Here is a 17,219-nt window from a genome sequence, read left to right as displayed (position 1 = left end):
CTTGTCTTTGCGTGGCTAGCCTACCAGTTGTGAGTGATGGCTACTATGCTTCAGGTGTTTCACACTTACTTTCTCATTCAGGTAGCACAGTGGTCCCATGAGATAGGTATTTTTTCATCATGCAGGTGGGAACATTTAGGCACTAATAATTTAAGTTGCCTAAAGCCGCATAGCTAGTCAGATGCAGTGCCAAGATTTGAGAATAGATTTGTCTTCAAAAGCCAGACTTCGTTCCAGGGAAATGCATTAAGCTAAACACACACACATACACACACACACACACACACACACACACACACACACACACACAGAGAGAGAAAAGCAGTCTCATTTTAATTTTTAATTTGTGTTTTAACTGATAGATAATATAGAGAGTACATGTGATATTTTGTTACATGCATAGAATGTGTAATGATAGTGTCGGGTTATTTGGGATATCCATCATCTGGAGTACTTATCATTTCTATGTGTTGGAAACAATTCAGGTCCTCTCTTGTAGCTACTTTGAAATATATAATACATTGTTGTTAACTGTAGTCATCCTTCTCATCTATAGAGCATTAGAACTTATTACTTCTATCTAACTCTATGTTTGTATCCATTAACCAACTTCTCTTTATCCGTACCCCCACCCACACACCAACTCCAAGCCTCTAATTTTATGTTTTAGGTTAAACTGATTTTTGGGCTGGAAATGTACTAACTTGAATTAATTTTACACCTGGATGTGAAAAGATAATCTTGTTCTTTTCATATTCACTGTTGATGAAGTAACAAAGCTTGCAGAGTTTTAAAATTAGGGAATACAATTTATATGTCTCTGATGAAAAGAAGCAAAAGATAGATGCTGAACTAGAGCCCTGTTTATTTGCTCTTCTGATTATATGGCATAATGTGGCTTGTTTGACTTAATCTTGTAGAGTTACTTAAATTGTTTAATGTTAAGTCCCTCAAATAACACCTCAGCTATCTATAACTGTCATTTTGCCTAGTGAAATGTGTTGCTTTTTGAGATTCAGGTATAAAAATGTCTGTAAGTCAGTGAAGTGAAACTTCCCTCTGCATTAAAAAGGTGACCATAAGCTGTTAATACTTAGGTCAAACTGGGTTTCTTATGGTTTGTCATTTCCTCTTTTAAATGCACCTTATTTCCACCAAAAGATTTTAACTGAAAATTAAAAAGAAAGTCATGGCTAATGTTTATCTTAATGGGGTGGCAGCATTTTGTAAAATAAATAAACTTTTGAGTCTCATATTCTGCTATTCTTCTTGAAGTACATGCAAGAATGATAAATATTATGTTTCCAGAACAAAAACAGCAAAGTGCAACACTGATCTTTTTTGAAAGCTTGAGTGATGCCATCTCAAAATACCATCACGTGAAATTTGGAAACAAATGGTTTCCCACTCTAGCATGAAAGTAAAAGAAATGTCTTGGATATACATTGAAAAGCCATTGTATATATGATGAGTCTTGGGCTTTCAAAGCTGCAGGAAGCATGGTTGCATCTTTTGTGCTTCCCTTGAAAAGAATTAAAGGGTGGCTCTATTACTATGTAGAAGCCCACTCCCAAGGACTGTTTAAATCTCTACTCCAGCAGCTGAGCACTGCAGAGTGACTGACCATGTATTTTAGACAGTATCGGGGGGGGGAGAGAGACAAGAAAAAAGGAAAAAAAAGGAGCTTCTGCATAGAATGACTGACAAATGTATTTAAAGTTAAATGAACATATCTCCACTGTCCTCTGCAGTTCTGCAGACTTGTTTCTTGTTTTGAAGTCAAATGTAGTAACTTGGCTAAACAATGAGTCACATTGAAATAAATAATATTTAGACAAAGTAGCTGTCTTTTTAGGAAAACATCTCTCCATCTCTTTGTTCATAAAGTCTAGACCTTTACATTTGAGAGTTTATGGTATATAGTTTATAATATTTTTCCTGTGTTCAAAAGAAAATGAATTTAAGAATGCATCAAGTGAAAGCATAGTTCAAGAATTTTTGCGGGTCAGGGGAGCTGAGTTTTTAAATTTCAAATAGTTTGTCTTACTGAAAGCTGTGGGTGGTCCTCCATCATTCTGAAGGAATCTAAAGATGGGGATTTTTTTTGCCAACATATAGCTGTTTTCCAGTTAGATATTGATATTTCTGTCATTGCCTAGTTCCGCATTTTATTAAGTGCAGTGCAACTAGACTCCTGTTTAAGAATATGTGTAAATTACAGTGGTCTGTAAGGAAAGTTTGCATAGCCTGATTCTTGATCAAAGAGTAATTACAGTCCTTTTAACTGACAGGGCATTGAAATGAGCCTTCAGGATTAAGAGAATATTTATTAGTTGCATTTTTGTCAAGACTTTTTTCAACATTTATTTGTTTATGTGCAGCAATACAATAGTTTAAGAATACGAAATATTTTTATTCTACTTTACTCACTTAATATTGTATTATGAAGCAGTCTTGCTCTCAAGAATTCTTCATTGAGCAGAATTGTCTTTCTAGCAAGCTTGTATGTGATCACGGCAGGTGCTTGCTCAGATTTGTTTCATTGGCATCTGAAGTGACTTGGGAAAAATTCAACCCCTATGGTTTAACAGTCAAGAAGTTTGGATCTTTCCGTGTTGGTTGGCTCCTTGTTTCTGCTGAGAAAATCCCACTCTAATCCTCTTCTTGATCAACCTCCCAGACTTCTAATCATCCTTTGCATCTCCCACCTGAGGGAAAATAAACTTTTTCTACTCCCTGGAAAATGCTTATTTCTTTATTACCTCAACTTTATCCTTCAGGTCAAAGATTACGTGACTGTTTCCACAGCCATAATGTAAAGCCCTTGTCTTAAACACTTACCCTCTCTTTTACTATACTTGTACATTTATTTCTGTGTTTTTTAGTATAATATTGAGTGGCTTAGTTAATATTATTGAATGGAGAAACAAGATCAAGTACTTCCTTCTGTCTAAGATTTCTCTATTATTTCCAGGAAGACTTAATGTTCATTCTTTAATCCTCCTCAGTTTCTGAGGTCATCTTTTTATACTGCAGTTGCTTGTGTACCTCCACTTTAGACTATATCCTGTTTGAGAGAGATATCAAATTTTTTTCATAGTTTTACCTAGCTGCTGGCATTTACCATCGCTCTCTCTGTCTTTTTTGTTTTTCCTGGAGACAAGTGCTCTGTCACCTAGGCTGGAGTGCAGTGGTGTGATCACAGCTCGCTGCAACCTCTACCTCCCATGCTCAAGTGATCCTCCTACCTCAGTCTCCTGAATAACGGGGACTACAGTTGCATGCCACCAAGCCTGCAAAATTTTCCATTTTTTGTAGAGACATGGTCTTGCCATGTTGTCCAGGCTAGTCTCAAATTCCTAGAGTCAAGCGATTCACCTGCCATTGCCTCCCAAAATGTTGGGATTACAGGCATGAGCCACCACACCTGGACTTTTTACCATCTGTTGAATAAATGAATAAATATATGTCTCAAAGAATACTTCTATTTTGTGTACAGCCTGCTGTGTTATGTATAAACACAAGCAGTATGTCATAGAGAGCTGTGGGCTGTGTTATGTATAAACACAAGCATTATGTCAGAGAGAGCGTGGGCTGTGTTCAGAACTGTATGAGGGTGAGAGGGACAAGGGACTTCACTTAGCACATAGGATCTCCTATCCTTGCTATAATTGAGTGTGCTGACTAAAAGTACCCACTGGAAGCCCACAATATAGTCAAGGGAGTTTTATTGAAAGCATATGAATCCAGCAAATGGTATAAATTTTGCGAAAGACAAGTGTTAAATGTTGCTGTAAGACTCTTTCCATATGTGGTTCCAGTGTGGTCACTTAAAGGGACGTGCTTGAGGAATGGAGTCTATTAGATTCTCGGTGTTCTGGGTTTTTGCTGATACGATACACCATGTCAGCTCATCATCCTTCCCCAATGCACACACATTGGTCTGAAATACTGGCTGTCTTTATATTTCTGTCCCACCATCCAACAAGGGCTTTGCTATAAATGTTTTAAAATATATCCCTATGAGTCTTATTTTTTGTGAATGACCTTTAACACTTGTTTTCATATTGAATATAGCCTGCTTTTATAACTTTAGCACATGAGAAAATGTTTTCCATATCTTAACGTTTTTACCAAAAAAATTGTAATGACAGTGTAATACTTTATTTAGAAGAGGTACACTTATTTACACCGAGCTCCAACTGATACCACATTTCTCTTCTGTACCCACTTTTTTCTCTGTCTGTTGTTAGGTATCTGCTTTTGTTTTGTTAACCATCTTGGAACCGCTGTTCTTGAACACCTTGCCTCAAAGTAAAGCTTTTTCAGACGTGCCAAGAGGTCTAGAAAGCAGGTGTCAGATGAAGTGTTTCCTCCTCTACCAGTTTATCTGCCTTGTTTATATCTCAAGTGGATACTCTGAAACAGAGGACTTCCTAGCTGTATGAATATCATTGATACTGATAGCTCATCTGTGTTGTCCTTGTATAGATTAGTGATAGATTCAGATTTTATTCTACTTTTTAGAAGTTACTTACTGCCAGTTCAGAGTCTCTCAAGACATCTGAGATATTCCCTAATTGTGTACTCTTCATACCCTGAGATAGAATCCAGACAGTAGTTACCACACAAGAAACAAAAGATTGGCCATGTCTTACAAGTGAGCTTAGAGAAAGGGAAATCAGAGTTTAGAATTCTCAATTTAATTGAATTACACAACACAAATGGAATATGTTTTTGGTAGGTGATAAGGTTTGGCTCTGTGTCCCCACTGAAATCTCATCTCAGTTGTAATCATCACATGTCAAGGAAGAGACCTGGTGGGAGGTAATTGGATCATAGGGGTGGTTTTGCTTATGTTATTCTCAGTGAGGGAGTTCTCAGGAAAGCTGAGCGTTTTAAGTGTTGCACTTTCTTGCTCTTTCTCTTTCTCCCACCACCATGGAAGACGAACTTTGCTTTTCCTTCGCCATCCACCATCAGAGTAAGTTTCCTGAGGCCTCCACAGCCATGTGAAACAGATAATTAAAACCTCTTTTGTATATGAATTGCCCAGTCTCAAGTAGTATCTTTGTAGCAGTGTGAAAATGGACGAATATAGTAGGGGAACAAGATAGCCTTGTTTTTGGTTTAGCTTCATCTTTGTAGAAAATACACAGTTGTATTACTGTGGCTATACTTCTAAGATTGCTTTTTACATAGAACCTTTTTTCCTATAAGATGTATAGTAATATGAAGGATTACATTAGCTTTACAGATATCCCACAACAATAGATAATATGTGCAAACAGTGAAAAAGGAATTATTTTTATAGACATTTTGTTGCTATACAGAACATTAGAGATTATTCTGGTTCCAAAATATTCTCATTCTCTTTTTATATTGTAGATGCAGGGCCTAAGGGGAATGCTCTGGAGGGTGGTGTTGGGGGAAACCCTGTACCAGTTCTAGTGAAACTAGAACTTTAGCCTTGGTCAACTATTTCCAAAGCCAAGCCTTTTGCCTAACCCAGCCATACACACCCTACTTTTTAATAGTGATAAAATATTAATATTTTATGTAAACCATGATTTTCTGAAATTTCATGGCATTTTTTCCATTTGATTGGTTTATGTTCGTATTTTTAATTCACCATGATTTAAAAATAATAAAAATCAATATAGCAAACAAAAAAAATGGTAGAATGTGAATGCACAAAGACCTGTGTTTCATCTTTAGAGCCAATTTCTACTTAAAAACTGTACAGAAACAAGGTAGGTTTCAGCAAGTCATAGTGTAGTCCCCCACCCCCCAATCCAGGACAGTTTAGACCATTTCAGGTGACCTTCCAGGTGGCCTTCAAGAGAAAAGAAAACCAAGGAGGGAAAGGAGCAAATATATCAGCGGACCTGAGACCTGACTTTGTCTAAAGTATTGAGAGAGCTTTTATGAGACAGCCCTGTTTAAATTACATCAAATCTATTGGTCAAATTGTAACTACGAATTAGAAAAAGACAGGAGGAATTTTGTAAGCAAGAGGAATAACATGTACAAAGGTCCTGAGGCAAAAAAGGAACAAGATGTAAAAAGAAGGCCAGCAGAGCAAGAACAAAGAATAGGCCAACAGTGATGATGAAGATTTCTGGTGAGGTAATCTGGAACTAGATCATAGGAGGCCTGGAGGGCCATGTTAACCCTTTCCTGTTTGCTCCGAAAATACTTGGAGCTACAGCATTTACCCCAAGGTAACTTTGCCACAAAATATCTCACTTTTATTATTATTTTCGCATCACTCTAGTATACCGACTTAGGAAACAAAATACCTATTCTGTTTATAGTATTCTGTTTTTAGTAGTGGTATTTCAATTCACGAAATACAGTAATTCTCAATTCCTGAAAATGTCAAATCCCAGAAAACATAGCGTTCCTATGTGTGATGTTAACATCTTGAACAGTTGTTGGCCGAAGATTGATTTGATTAATCCAATGTTTGCGAAATAGATGATTCTGAAGATTCAGATGATTCTGATGTTAGTTCTGTTTAGAAATAACTGCAAGAACAGTTTTATATTTTGTTTCACAGTGAAAATCAGTCAGATTTGCTTCAGCCTCAAACAGCATGTTTATGTAAAATTAAATGAGCACTGACAGCATGCTCCACTTTCTGTTCTAAATGGGAAAGGGTTAAAATTTTGAAATTTTTACTAAAACTAATAGAAAACCATTCAAGATAATTAAGAGGTTGCTTAAAAGTAGAGCAGCCGTACAATTTAACATCCAAAACATGAGTTTTTTGAGAATGAAAGAGGGCACTAGTGTTAATTATGCTGGGGAAATGGGCACAAGCTGGGGCTGTTTGGGGCAAACCAGGGCGAGAGTCATTGTTTCTAGGCACCTGTGTGTTTGCTAATCTTCCCTCTGATGCAGTGCCTGGGAGATACATTCTGTGTTCACTGCTGTCTGTCTGTCTGTTTTTTTTTCCTTTTTGAGACAGTCTCCCTCTGTTGCTCAGGTTGGAGTGCAGTGGCATGATCTCGGCTCACTGCAAGCTCTGCTTCCGGGGTTCACACCATTCTCCTGCCTCAGCCTCCTAAGTAGCTGGGACTACAGGCGCCCGCCACCACGCCCGGCTAATTTTTTGTATTTTTAGTAGAGATGGAGTTACACTGTGTTAGCCATGATGGTCTCGATCTCCTGACCTCGTGATCCACCCACCTTGGCCTCCCAAAGTGCTGGGATTACAGGCGTGAGCCACTGTGCCCGACCAGGGCTATTATTTTTGAGCAAATATGATTTTAACAACATGCCCTCTGGTCTGTGTTGTCTTTGTTCACACTAGGAATTAGTAGCTGTAGTTTCAGTCTGCTGAAGTTTCACTGCTTGTCTTTATTTTTTTTAAAAAAAACAGGTGAAGTTCACTTTCTAACCCAGTTTCAAAACAATAAGCCTCGGAGAGAGGATGGGTCACTTGAACCCACTCTACTTGAAATTCTTCTGAGATAAGACATTCAAAAGAGGAAATTATCCTGTCAGTAGCAATATCTCTGAAGTAAAAGATATCCTAAGGATTTACTTTGAAATCTGTAGATGTGCATTCTGCCTGAGGCAAATCTGAGGTTTATGATGAGAAGAATGTTTTGATGGACTAGCCAAACAGAATAACAGAATGTTAGGTAAGCAATGAAATAGTCATTAGGACATGGTATCTTCATTATTTCTGTCCTCTTATTTCAACAAAGTGTCTAGCCTGCTGGGATAAGGACTCAATAAATATATATTGAATAAATTAATGACACATCATAAATTTTAAATTAATGAGTAATTACTGCATATGTCTCGAATCCAGAGACTCCTTGGAATTGATTTTCAATTAAGTAATCTTTTACCTATTTTTGAATTTTATAAAAGGCTGAAGACAATGTAGTATTCTGAGTGAGTGAGTTACCCTACTGTGTAGTTTGACAGGTATACAACTGGCACTCTGAATTGTTGGTTTCACATCCGTGGTTTCAGCCAACCATTGATCAGAAATATTCAGAAAAAAATAAAAAATAACAATACTACAATAAAAATAACACACATTTTAAAAGCAATACAGTATAATAACTATTTACATAGTATTAACGTTGCATTGGGTATATTAAGTAATCTAGAGATGATTGAAAGTATAGGGAGGATGTGGGTAGGTTATATACAAGTACTCTGCCCTTTTGAAGCAGAGATTTGAGCATCCTGGATTTTGCTATCTGTAGGGTATCCCAGAACCAATCTTCCACAGATGCCAAGGGACAACTATAAAAAATATTTATAAAATAAAACCCTAAACTTTCTACCTTGGTTTATCAAGATCACATTTTTGAGTGCATGAATGAGATTCTTCGTGACTTAGTTAATTCAAAAATATTAAGATCACTGACTGGCTTAACAGAGAACAATGGTTTGTTCTTTCATGAATAGTAATAGAGTGTTATTGACAGACATAATATATTACTGTATTTTGAATTATGTTACAATTGCTGTAACAATATATTGACTATACTCAGGTAGCTCCGGAAGCTTCTGTTGCCAGGGCTTAGATTTTGGGGGAACCTATTGTTCTTCCACCTTTGGTTAAATTCTCAAGCTTCACAGTGGTTTCTATTACAAAGAAAAGTTCATGTAGATACATGAATTTTAGGTAAGCATATTATGCGGCGAATCTTACCCCAGGGAACATTGGTGTAGAAGACATTAGAGTAATTTTCCATCATGGAGCTGTACAATAATGTGGATTACGAGAAACAAACATGCAGAATTTTTTTTTTTAATGCTGTTTCCTGTGAGATTTTCCCAGGGGCCAGGAGACCTATGCTGCTCTTTGTGGAGCCACTGCATTTTCTAATACTACATACTCTCAGCCAGAGTCCCTTATTCATTAATTGAGCATGTCCTGAGAAACAACATAAATAGCTGTACCTCATATGCTTCAAAAAGGATGACATCATTATGAGGTTAAAGGAATGACAATGCCATTCTTTGCCTTGTTTAGATGATGGACTAGTCATTGTAATGTTTTTCTCTCACTGTAGCCAAATCATTGCATCAGTCACTTTCTATAACCGTGGCCAAATCACTGGATCATTCATTTACTTAAATTGGATCTATGTGAAACGAAATGATAGATTCTTGGGTCATTGTTTTTATAAACAAAATTCTCATTGCTTTGAGCTCATCTCTGTGTTCTAACAAAAAATTGTTTCTCTCCCCAAGTCATATAGTTCAATTATGACTACTAACAGCAATTTAAATAGCGCTTTAACAAAATAGCCTAAGCTTTTATTACATATAACAAGGGCACTTCTGAAGTAAATCTCTCTGGTTAACAGCTGTCAACTATCAGTGAGCTATAGGTAATTAAATTTGAAGATGCTTTATGGCTCGGAAAACCAGATAAAAATCCCTGGACCAGAAAGGCCTTAAGTTGATGTAGCTGTTGCTCCCTGTGGTATTTGAATTAATGCGATAGATTGACGATTTTCTGTTCTATTTTTTTTTTTTTTTTTTTGAGACAGAGTCTCACTCTGTCAGCCCAGGCTGGAGTGCAGTGGTGCAATCTCGGCTCACTGTAACCTCCGCCTCCCAGGTTCAAGCGATTCTCCTGCTTCAGCAGGAGAATTGAGGCTGTTCTGCCTCAGCCTCCTGAGTAGCTGGGATTACAGGCGCCTGCCACCACACTCGGCTAATTTTTGTATTTTCAGTAGAGACAGAGTTTCACCATGTTGGTCAGGCTGATCTCGATCTCCTGATCTCATGATCGGCCCGCCTCTGCCTCCCAAAGTGCTGGGATTACAGGTGTGAGCCACCGCGCCTGGCCTGGATTGCCGATTTTCTAATGAAACAGGTAAAGAGGAGAACTGAAATTGTTTGCTTGTTACTTGCAAATAAAATTTAGTTGAGCCTATTTTTCCAGCTGAGATCATACTCTTGGTTTTATTTCAGTACAGATTAGAAAAAGAAGGGGAAAAGAAAAAATAATGTGTTGGAAAAAACATCAAAACTAAACTTTCCTCATGAGAGAAAGTGTGAGAAAGTGGTGGTAGGCATTGTGGACCCTCAAAAGATATATCAGTTAGTATTTATCTCTACAACAGAAAAAGAAAACCTCAATTCAAAAAACTAAAAACTGCAAGGATTTATTTTTATTTCATATAACAGAATATTCCATTAATAATGGAATTCCTGTTAATTCAGTGACTCAATAATTTCTTAAAAGATCCAGATTTTTTTCTACATTTCTGCTTGCCATTCTCAGCAAGCAACTTTCTTGGTAGATGCAATTGCTTCAAGCATCATATAGTCACATACCAATGTCCAGAGGCAGGAAAATAAATCACCTCTTCTTTTCTGTGTGCCAGTTTTTAAGACTCAATAAGCCTTTTTTCAGTAGCCATGCAGAAGCCCTCCCTCCAGAGTTCACTGGCTAAAGTTGTTCACATGGCTGTATTTAAAACACTCGCTGGCTAGAAGAATGGGGCCAGTATGGTTGTCATTGAACAGCCCTGTCAAGGTGGGAGAAAAGAATAGTATCTGTTAGATAGATAATCAACAGTGTCTCTTGATGAAAGGAGCATATATTGATCCTCTACTGTGGGCTGGTGGAACAGACTTTGAACTTGGTATTATTATTGCCAATGTATAGATGAGAAAATTAAAACAGAAATGAGCTAGTTTTCCCAAAATAATAGACTTAGTGAGTGATGAAACTGAAATTCAACTCAGAACTGTGACACCAATTGAGTACTCTCTTCCCAATGTCAAACTGATTCCTGTACATCATGAATCACCTTCCGGCTCCCTTTTTGTATCTAACAACCAACTGATCTCCATGCTTTGCTTTGCTTTTTAGATACACTCTTTCTCAGAGAGTGTATCTACTCTCAGAATTCCATATAATTATCCATGAAAATAACTGAACATCGCTACCTGAAGATTTGCTCTTTGGAATGGCAAAATTAAATTCATTATCTAATTCTACATTCTTGTGGAACATTTCTGCTTTGATTTGAATGTAATTTAACCTGTCCATACCTAAGTACTTTCTCTGTCAGATATATCTTCTTTTCAGATCTCCCAAAAGTTGTAAGGGCATATTCATTTCTCCTATACTTAGATTACAATGTTAAGGGGAATTTACCCCAATCTTCCCTCTACCCCTAGCCAAAACTTATATAAAGTCATTCCAAATTCTTTGTTTTAGGTGTTTCTCACATCACTTTTTCTTTTCCATTTTAGCATATCAGGTGTTCATCAATATAATATCTCAACTACTAGAACAGTGTCTTTTAGTCTTTTCAGCTTATATACTTAAAAAATTACCCTGCATGCTCAAATTATTTTCCTTAAAAAATGCCTTATTTTATTATTGTGTTCTCCTGATTAATTTGAGTAGATTCTACTTGTAAAAAATTAAATATTGAATATATTAATATTAACTCTAAAGCAGGCATTCTAGTCATTTTTTTCTTCCCTGCATAAGAAATTGCTCAGACTTTGCTTGCTGAAGATTGATGTCTTGCCCCAAATTATAATAATAGGTAACCCATGTAACCAATATCACTGTAGCTCAGGGACTCTTTTTAGAACTTTATGTATATTAAACTTGACAACAGTTTAAACTTCACAACACCACCATAATGTAGATAATATTGTCATCCTGATTTTACAGATGAGGACACTGGAGTTCAGAGAGATAAAGGCACTTGCCAAGTATATCTAGAAATGAAATGGTAGAGCCAGAATCCAGACTTCAGTGGTTGAGCCCCAGAGACCATGAACTCAGTTATATTTTACTGTATTAGTCTATGTACGTCACTCCACAATTATTTATTAAAAGCTACTTGTTGAATGTGTATTCCAGCAGCCCAAGCAGTATCTTACCCCTGGTGTTTTACAGAAGACTTACACAACCATGAATCACAGCCCTGAGATCAAAATAAGCTTTACAAAACACCTGGATTTTAGACAGAATCAAGGCAGTCTGTGTCCTCTCCAACCTTAGAGTGATACTTGCTTTGATTCTGTAGTCTCTCCCATGTTCTCAGCTCTTGGATTTTTTTCTATTAGCCCTAACCTCTAGTCTGGTATGGGCTGATTTTTTCCGGAAGGATTTCCCTCTCCCCTTACCTGCTCTCCTCATGAAGGAAGCTGGTTCAGTTTCTGGGCTGTGGCACCACCTGCCAACCGTGTCACCTCTCTGTCCGTGATTCCTAGGGAGGCTCAGTAACCGGAAGGTCAGCAGGCTGCACCATGCTCAGCACCCAAGTCCCCTGTTTCCACAGATCTTTCATCCAGGCCCTTGTTGTTAATGACCTGCCTTTTGTCCTTGTATACTGTCATGATCTTACATTTTAAGATTCTTCTCAAATATTTTTCTAACCTCTTGATTGTTTTTTCCAACTTAAAAAAATCCTGTATTTTACTATTGTTGTACAAACAGTAGATTTGAGGCTATAAGATTATGTCTTAATAATTTTATGGATTTAGCTCCCAAAATTTTAAAAAAGTAGGAAAACATATTTTATCTAAATTCATATTTTTCTTAAAAATCATGATCTAAACTTAACAATAATTATAATTTATTGAATACTGTCTCATTTCACATATTTATATGTGTCAATTACATTGATTTCCATGGGAACTCTTGGCAGAGGTACTATTTTTTTTTATAAATGAGGAAATTAAAGCACAGAGAGGTTAAGTAACTTGTTCAGTATCACAGGAAGTTTGGCAACAGCACCTGGTTTCATTATCACTCTTATTCTTCCAGGAATTTTCAGATTATTGGCTAAAACTACTTGCAGGATATTATGGCAGACATTCTGAACAAATGTGCCCAGAAAATAGGTAAAATTTGTGACTTCTGTGTCTTCTCATATGGGCTATGGCCCAAGTACTCATGGAATATAGTCCATAACTTTCTGTAAGAATTTGTGTCATTTTAAATCAAACTGCATTTAAGTCAAACTGCAGCTCTATCAAAATTTTTAGAAATGTGTTTGTAATTCAATGCCTAAAAATCTAGAAACAGTTCATCATGGAAGCAGTAATCTCAGAAAGCAGTCTCTTTCTTAGAGTTTGTCATTCTTCAGATTATAATCAAAAGAACAAAGAAATCCTGAACCAATTCAATAGAAGGGTCTAAAGTTCCGCTCCTTCAGAGGAGCGTTTTGACTGGAGAATGTATCATGAATGTCACGATACATTCATTACCTTCAAAGGCACTTAGGCAATGTGAAAGAAGCTAAATGAGTGTGAGTCACTAATCATTGAGGATACTGAAAATATGAACATTTAGATACCTGAAAATTCATATATTTTCCTTAGATATATGCATAGTTATTCTGCTAAAAATAACATCGCCTCTTGAAAGTACGTCTACTTTCAAGTAATTTATAGAAAAAAAAGTTGGACTAATTAGAATTATGTTGGGATGTAAGGCAAATATTTGTAGTAGGAAATAGCAATCCTAAAATGATGAATAAACAGAATCCAAGAATAAAACATTAATAAAGGATAAGAAGACAATCACACTGCTATTGGTTTTGTTTTCTGTTCAATCTGCTCACTGTATTTTTTTCTTTTTGGTTTTAAGCTGATGATGTCCAGTAATAAAACAGAGTTGAGATTATTGCAAACGTGACTGATTTTGTAATCATATATTATTACCATAAACTTTAACATTGCACTTACTGATTTATGTTTTACTTCAGCATAAATATAATGAATTAAAATGCCCATTAGCATAACTTTTTTTTGGGAGGTGGCCAGGGTCTCTCACTCTCTTGCCGGAGCTGATGTGCAGCAGCACAATCATAGCTGACGGTAACTTCGAATTTCTGGGCTCAAGAGATCCTCCCACCTCAGTCTCCAAAGTATCTGGGACTACAGGCACACACGACTATGCCCAGTTAATTTTTCAAAAAAATTTTTGTAGAGACAAGGTCTCACTATGTTGCTCAGGCTGGCCTTGAACCCCTGGCTTCAGGTGACCATTGTACCTTTGCCTCCCAAAGTGCTGAGATTACAGGGAACTAGCCCATAACTCTATTTTAAAATTAATTTCTCACTGTAGAAGGAAATGTACCTTGACTTTTTTTGGTAAATATTTGCATAATAGTTTTTATTAAAATAATAGAATTATAGAACCAGGATGCTCTATCTATACTTGTGCTGTTCACTCTTTCAGAACTTCGAGAAACCAAGACCTCTGAATACTTCAGCCTTTCCCATCACCCTTTAGACTACAGGATTTTATTAATGGATGAAGATCAGGACCGGATATATGTGGGAAGCAAAGATCATATTCTTTCCCTGAATATTAACAATATAAGTCAAGAACCTTTGAGTGTAAGTTTATCCTTTTCACGAGGACAGTGTCCACCTTTTGAGTGTCTCTTTTTTAAAAAGCATTAAGTAAAAAATAATACGCATTTTATTAGAGCAATAGAAAATACTGGTCCCATGTTACTATGAAAGTTAGTACTTTTTCATGGACTGAAAAGATACTAAGGTCAGTTCTCCTCGTCTAGTTCCATAGTTTTTAACAATTCAAAACCCAGAGCTAACTGAGAAAATACCACCTGTGTATAAATATATAAAGAAAGAAAAAAGGGAGTATAGAGTAGTGCATGAAAGAAATGGTCAGAGAAAAGGAAGATCTACTTTGTCATCTCCGTGTAACCCATGAAGGGCCTGAAAGAAAAACAGCTATTAAATACGCTGTTACTTGATCCAGTGTGGCCTATATTTGTCATTCCATTTCACAAGGAAATAAAATTGAGCTTCACTGGAGTAAGGAAATACAAGTAGATTAGTTATAAATTTCTTACAACAAGGAGAATTCCGCATTTGCAGAAGTGTTAACATAGGCAATGGACTGACAGCTAAATTAATGATTATTGCCAGACTGGACCCAAGGCTGCAACTGCTTAGAATACTAGCACAGTATTTCAGAGAGAGAGAGAGAATCTCTTGGATTTCATCCAAGTTATTTTAGCTATTGAAGTACCTAGGGGCCCATCTTATGTAAATCTAGCCTGGCTGTATGATTTACCACAAATAATACTAACCGAGAAAGAAATGTAAATGTAAATTTATTGTCATATAAGCAGTTAGGAAAAGTGTACTACGTCAGAAGGAGTGAAAAATTATATCGTTCACATTTATGTTAATAATTATTTTAATATACAATCAGTAAATGAACATATGTTATTGAAAAGCATTTGTGAAAGGAAACACTGATGGGAGAAATAAGTAATTGTAATTGTTAAACTAATAGAATATTAATGAATTCATAAAAAGAGAGAATTTTAAAGTTTTAGTATAGGATCACCTTAAATAAATCTGTTAACAAAAAGTAAATGAAGAGTACTGGGCTGTCATATGTCCAAGTGAGATTATGCAACCTTTATTTTTCTTTCTGAGCAGGTTTTCTGGCCAGCATCTACAATCAAAGTTGAAGAATGCAAAATGGCTGGCAAAGATCCCACAGTAAGTGTTTTTAAAAAAAAACAAACCACTAACTTAAATATTTGGTTTTCGAATCCATGTACTTTGAGGGAAGCCAAAAATGAGACAAAGGATGGTGGTGTTTTAAATTTTTGGCTGGACACAGGCTGGACACCTAAACATTGAGGAGACTGCAACTCTCGGGCTCTCTGTCACTTCAGAATTCCTAACTGGGTAAAAATTGCTTGCTGTGCTTTCATTGTTTCATTCAGATACATTGCATGATGGATTTCAGTAATAACCTCTGTTGCTAGTGGATCCAACCTGCAGAATTCTCAGCAGGCTCCTGAAACGATGATCATGCAGGTGTCTGGAGCAGCTCCCAGATACCCTGTGGGCTTTTCCAAACAAAGATTCTCGGCAAAAGGGTAGTGGTTAGCCAGCAAATTCCATAAATATAAATCACCGGTGATAAATGGTACCTCTGTTAATTAAAAATAGCCACAGAAACAGCAATAGAGACAGATATAAGTATCAATAAATGTTCAGTATGCAACACTTGTGCAAATTGTATTCCTCTAGGTGAGATTCAAAATAAAGAATCAAGGAAGAAATCTGTATTGATTTCTACAAATGACTGCTGAAAGTAGTACATTGTTATTCTTGAATATTCTAAAACAATACGTGGAGCAGATCTTTAATGTGTACTCGTCATTTAATGTTTCTAAGGGAGCATATATGTCATCTCACCATTTTGCCTCAAATAATGAAAATGTAATAGAGCCAAGCATCAAAATCACCCTCTCTTTCAAAAATAGTTTGATCAAGAGGTTTCTTTCTTCATTCATTCCTTCCATTATTTGCTCAATAAATACGGATTCAGCACCTGTTACATATCTAGCACAGAGCTAGTTGCTAAAGACATAGTTGGTGCAAAGACAGAAATAGTTCTAATCCAGTCAACTTTATTATCTTGTTAGAAAAGTCAGTCATAATCAAATGAGCATGGAAATACAAACTAATTTAGAAATAAGCTAGAAATATGGTAATCGTGTGGACAGACTAGTGAGTATGTACACATACATTCAGGTCTCAGGTCATAACAAGTAATAGACCACCTTAGGGTTAAAAAAATGTTGACTAAGCATTTATTTTGTGGTAGTGTCAAGAGACACTGATTTCAGGAGTGAAGACTATGCCCTGAGTCTTGGAAGTAGAGATGGATCAGACAAGACCAAACATGGGAAAAATACTAATCCTGTGGAAAGTGGAAATATGGGATTGAGGAAATGAAACATTTATTTTCATTGACTCCTAACAGCCCCAGGTGTAAAGGTGCAAAAATTTTTGGCTCAATGCAGGGCCGTGGAAGACTCTGGTGGGTAGGATATCTGGCCTTAACTAAAGGGTTCTTGGAGTGATTTATCCAATAAGAAAAATTTTAAAGTGGGCAGGAGAAATTTGCAGGGGCATATCTGCTATCCAAGGACGGACCTGTTAGACCACACACAATCTTGGAGGGAAAATCCAGAAAAATGTAGAAAAAACACTTAAATACATTACGACGACGTTCCAGGAAACCAATGGTAGAATGAAGCATAATGCTGCAGAGAATGATGTTTTGTCGCCTGAGGCTATTATTTTAATAATTGTGAATGAATTAAACTATTTTCTTTTATCTCTAATGGGATTTTTTCCCATTGATGTGTGTCTGATCATGCCTTGCCTTTTGCCACAATAATATCCCGTGGCTA

At 36.5% G+C, this 17,219-nt stretch overlaps 1 protein-coding gene across 2 annotated transcripts in view; it reads left to right on the top strand.

Annotated features, from left to right (window-relative positions):
- Window positions 1-17,219, top strand: part of SEMA3C (semaphorin 3C) — a 347,210-nt gene that overhangs the window by 238,943 nt on the left and 91,048 nt on the right. For both annotated transcript variants that reach the window (XM_033192842.1, XM_033192841.1), the window contains 2 exons: window positions 14,204-14,364; window positions 15,445-15,507. In XM_033192842.1, coding sequence (XP_033048733.1) covers window positions 14,204-14,364; window positions 15,445-15,507 — 224 coding nt within the window. The remainder of the gene's footprint in view (window positions 1-14,203; window positions 14,365-15,444; window positions 15,508-17,219) is intronic.

Source organism: Trachypithecus francoisi, unplaced genomic scaffold (genome assembly GCF_009764315.1).
Source record: "Trachypithecus francoisi isolate TF-2019V2 unplaced genomic scaffold, Tfra_2.0 Lachesis_group4, whole genome shotgun sequence".
Classification (NCBI taxonomy): Eukaryota; Metazoa; Chordata; class Mammalia; order Primates; family Cercopithecidae; genus Trachypithecus; species Trachypithecus francoisi.
The sequence above is the reverse complement of the archived record's forward strand: the minus strand, read 5'-3'. Positions and strand labels throughout refer to the sequence as shown.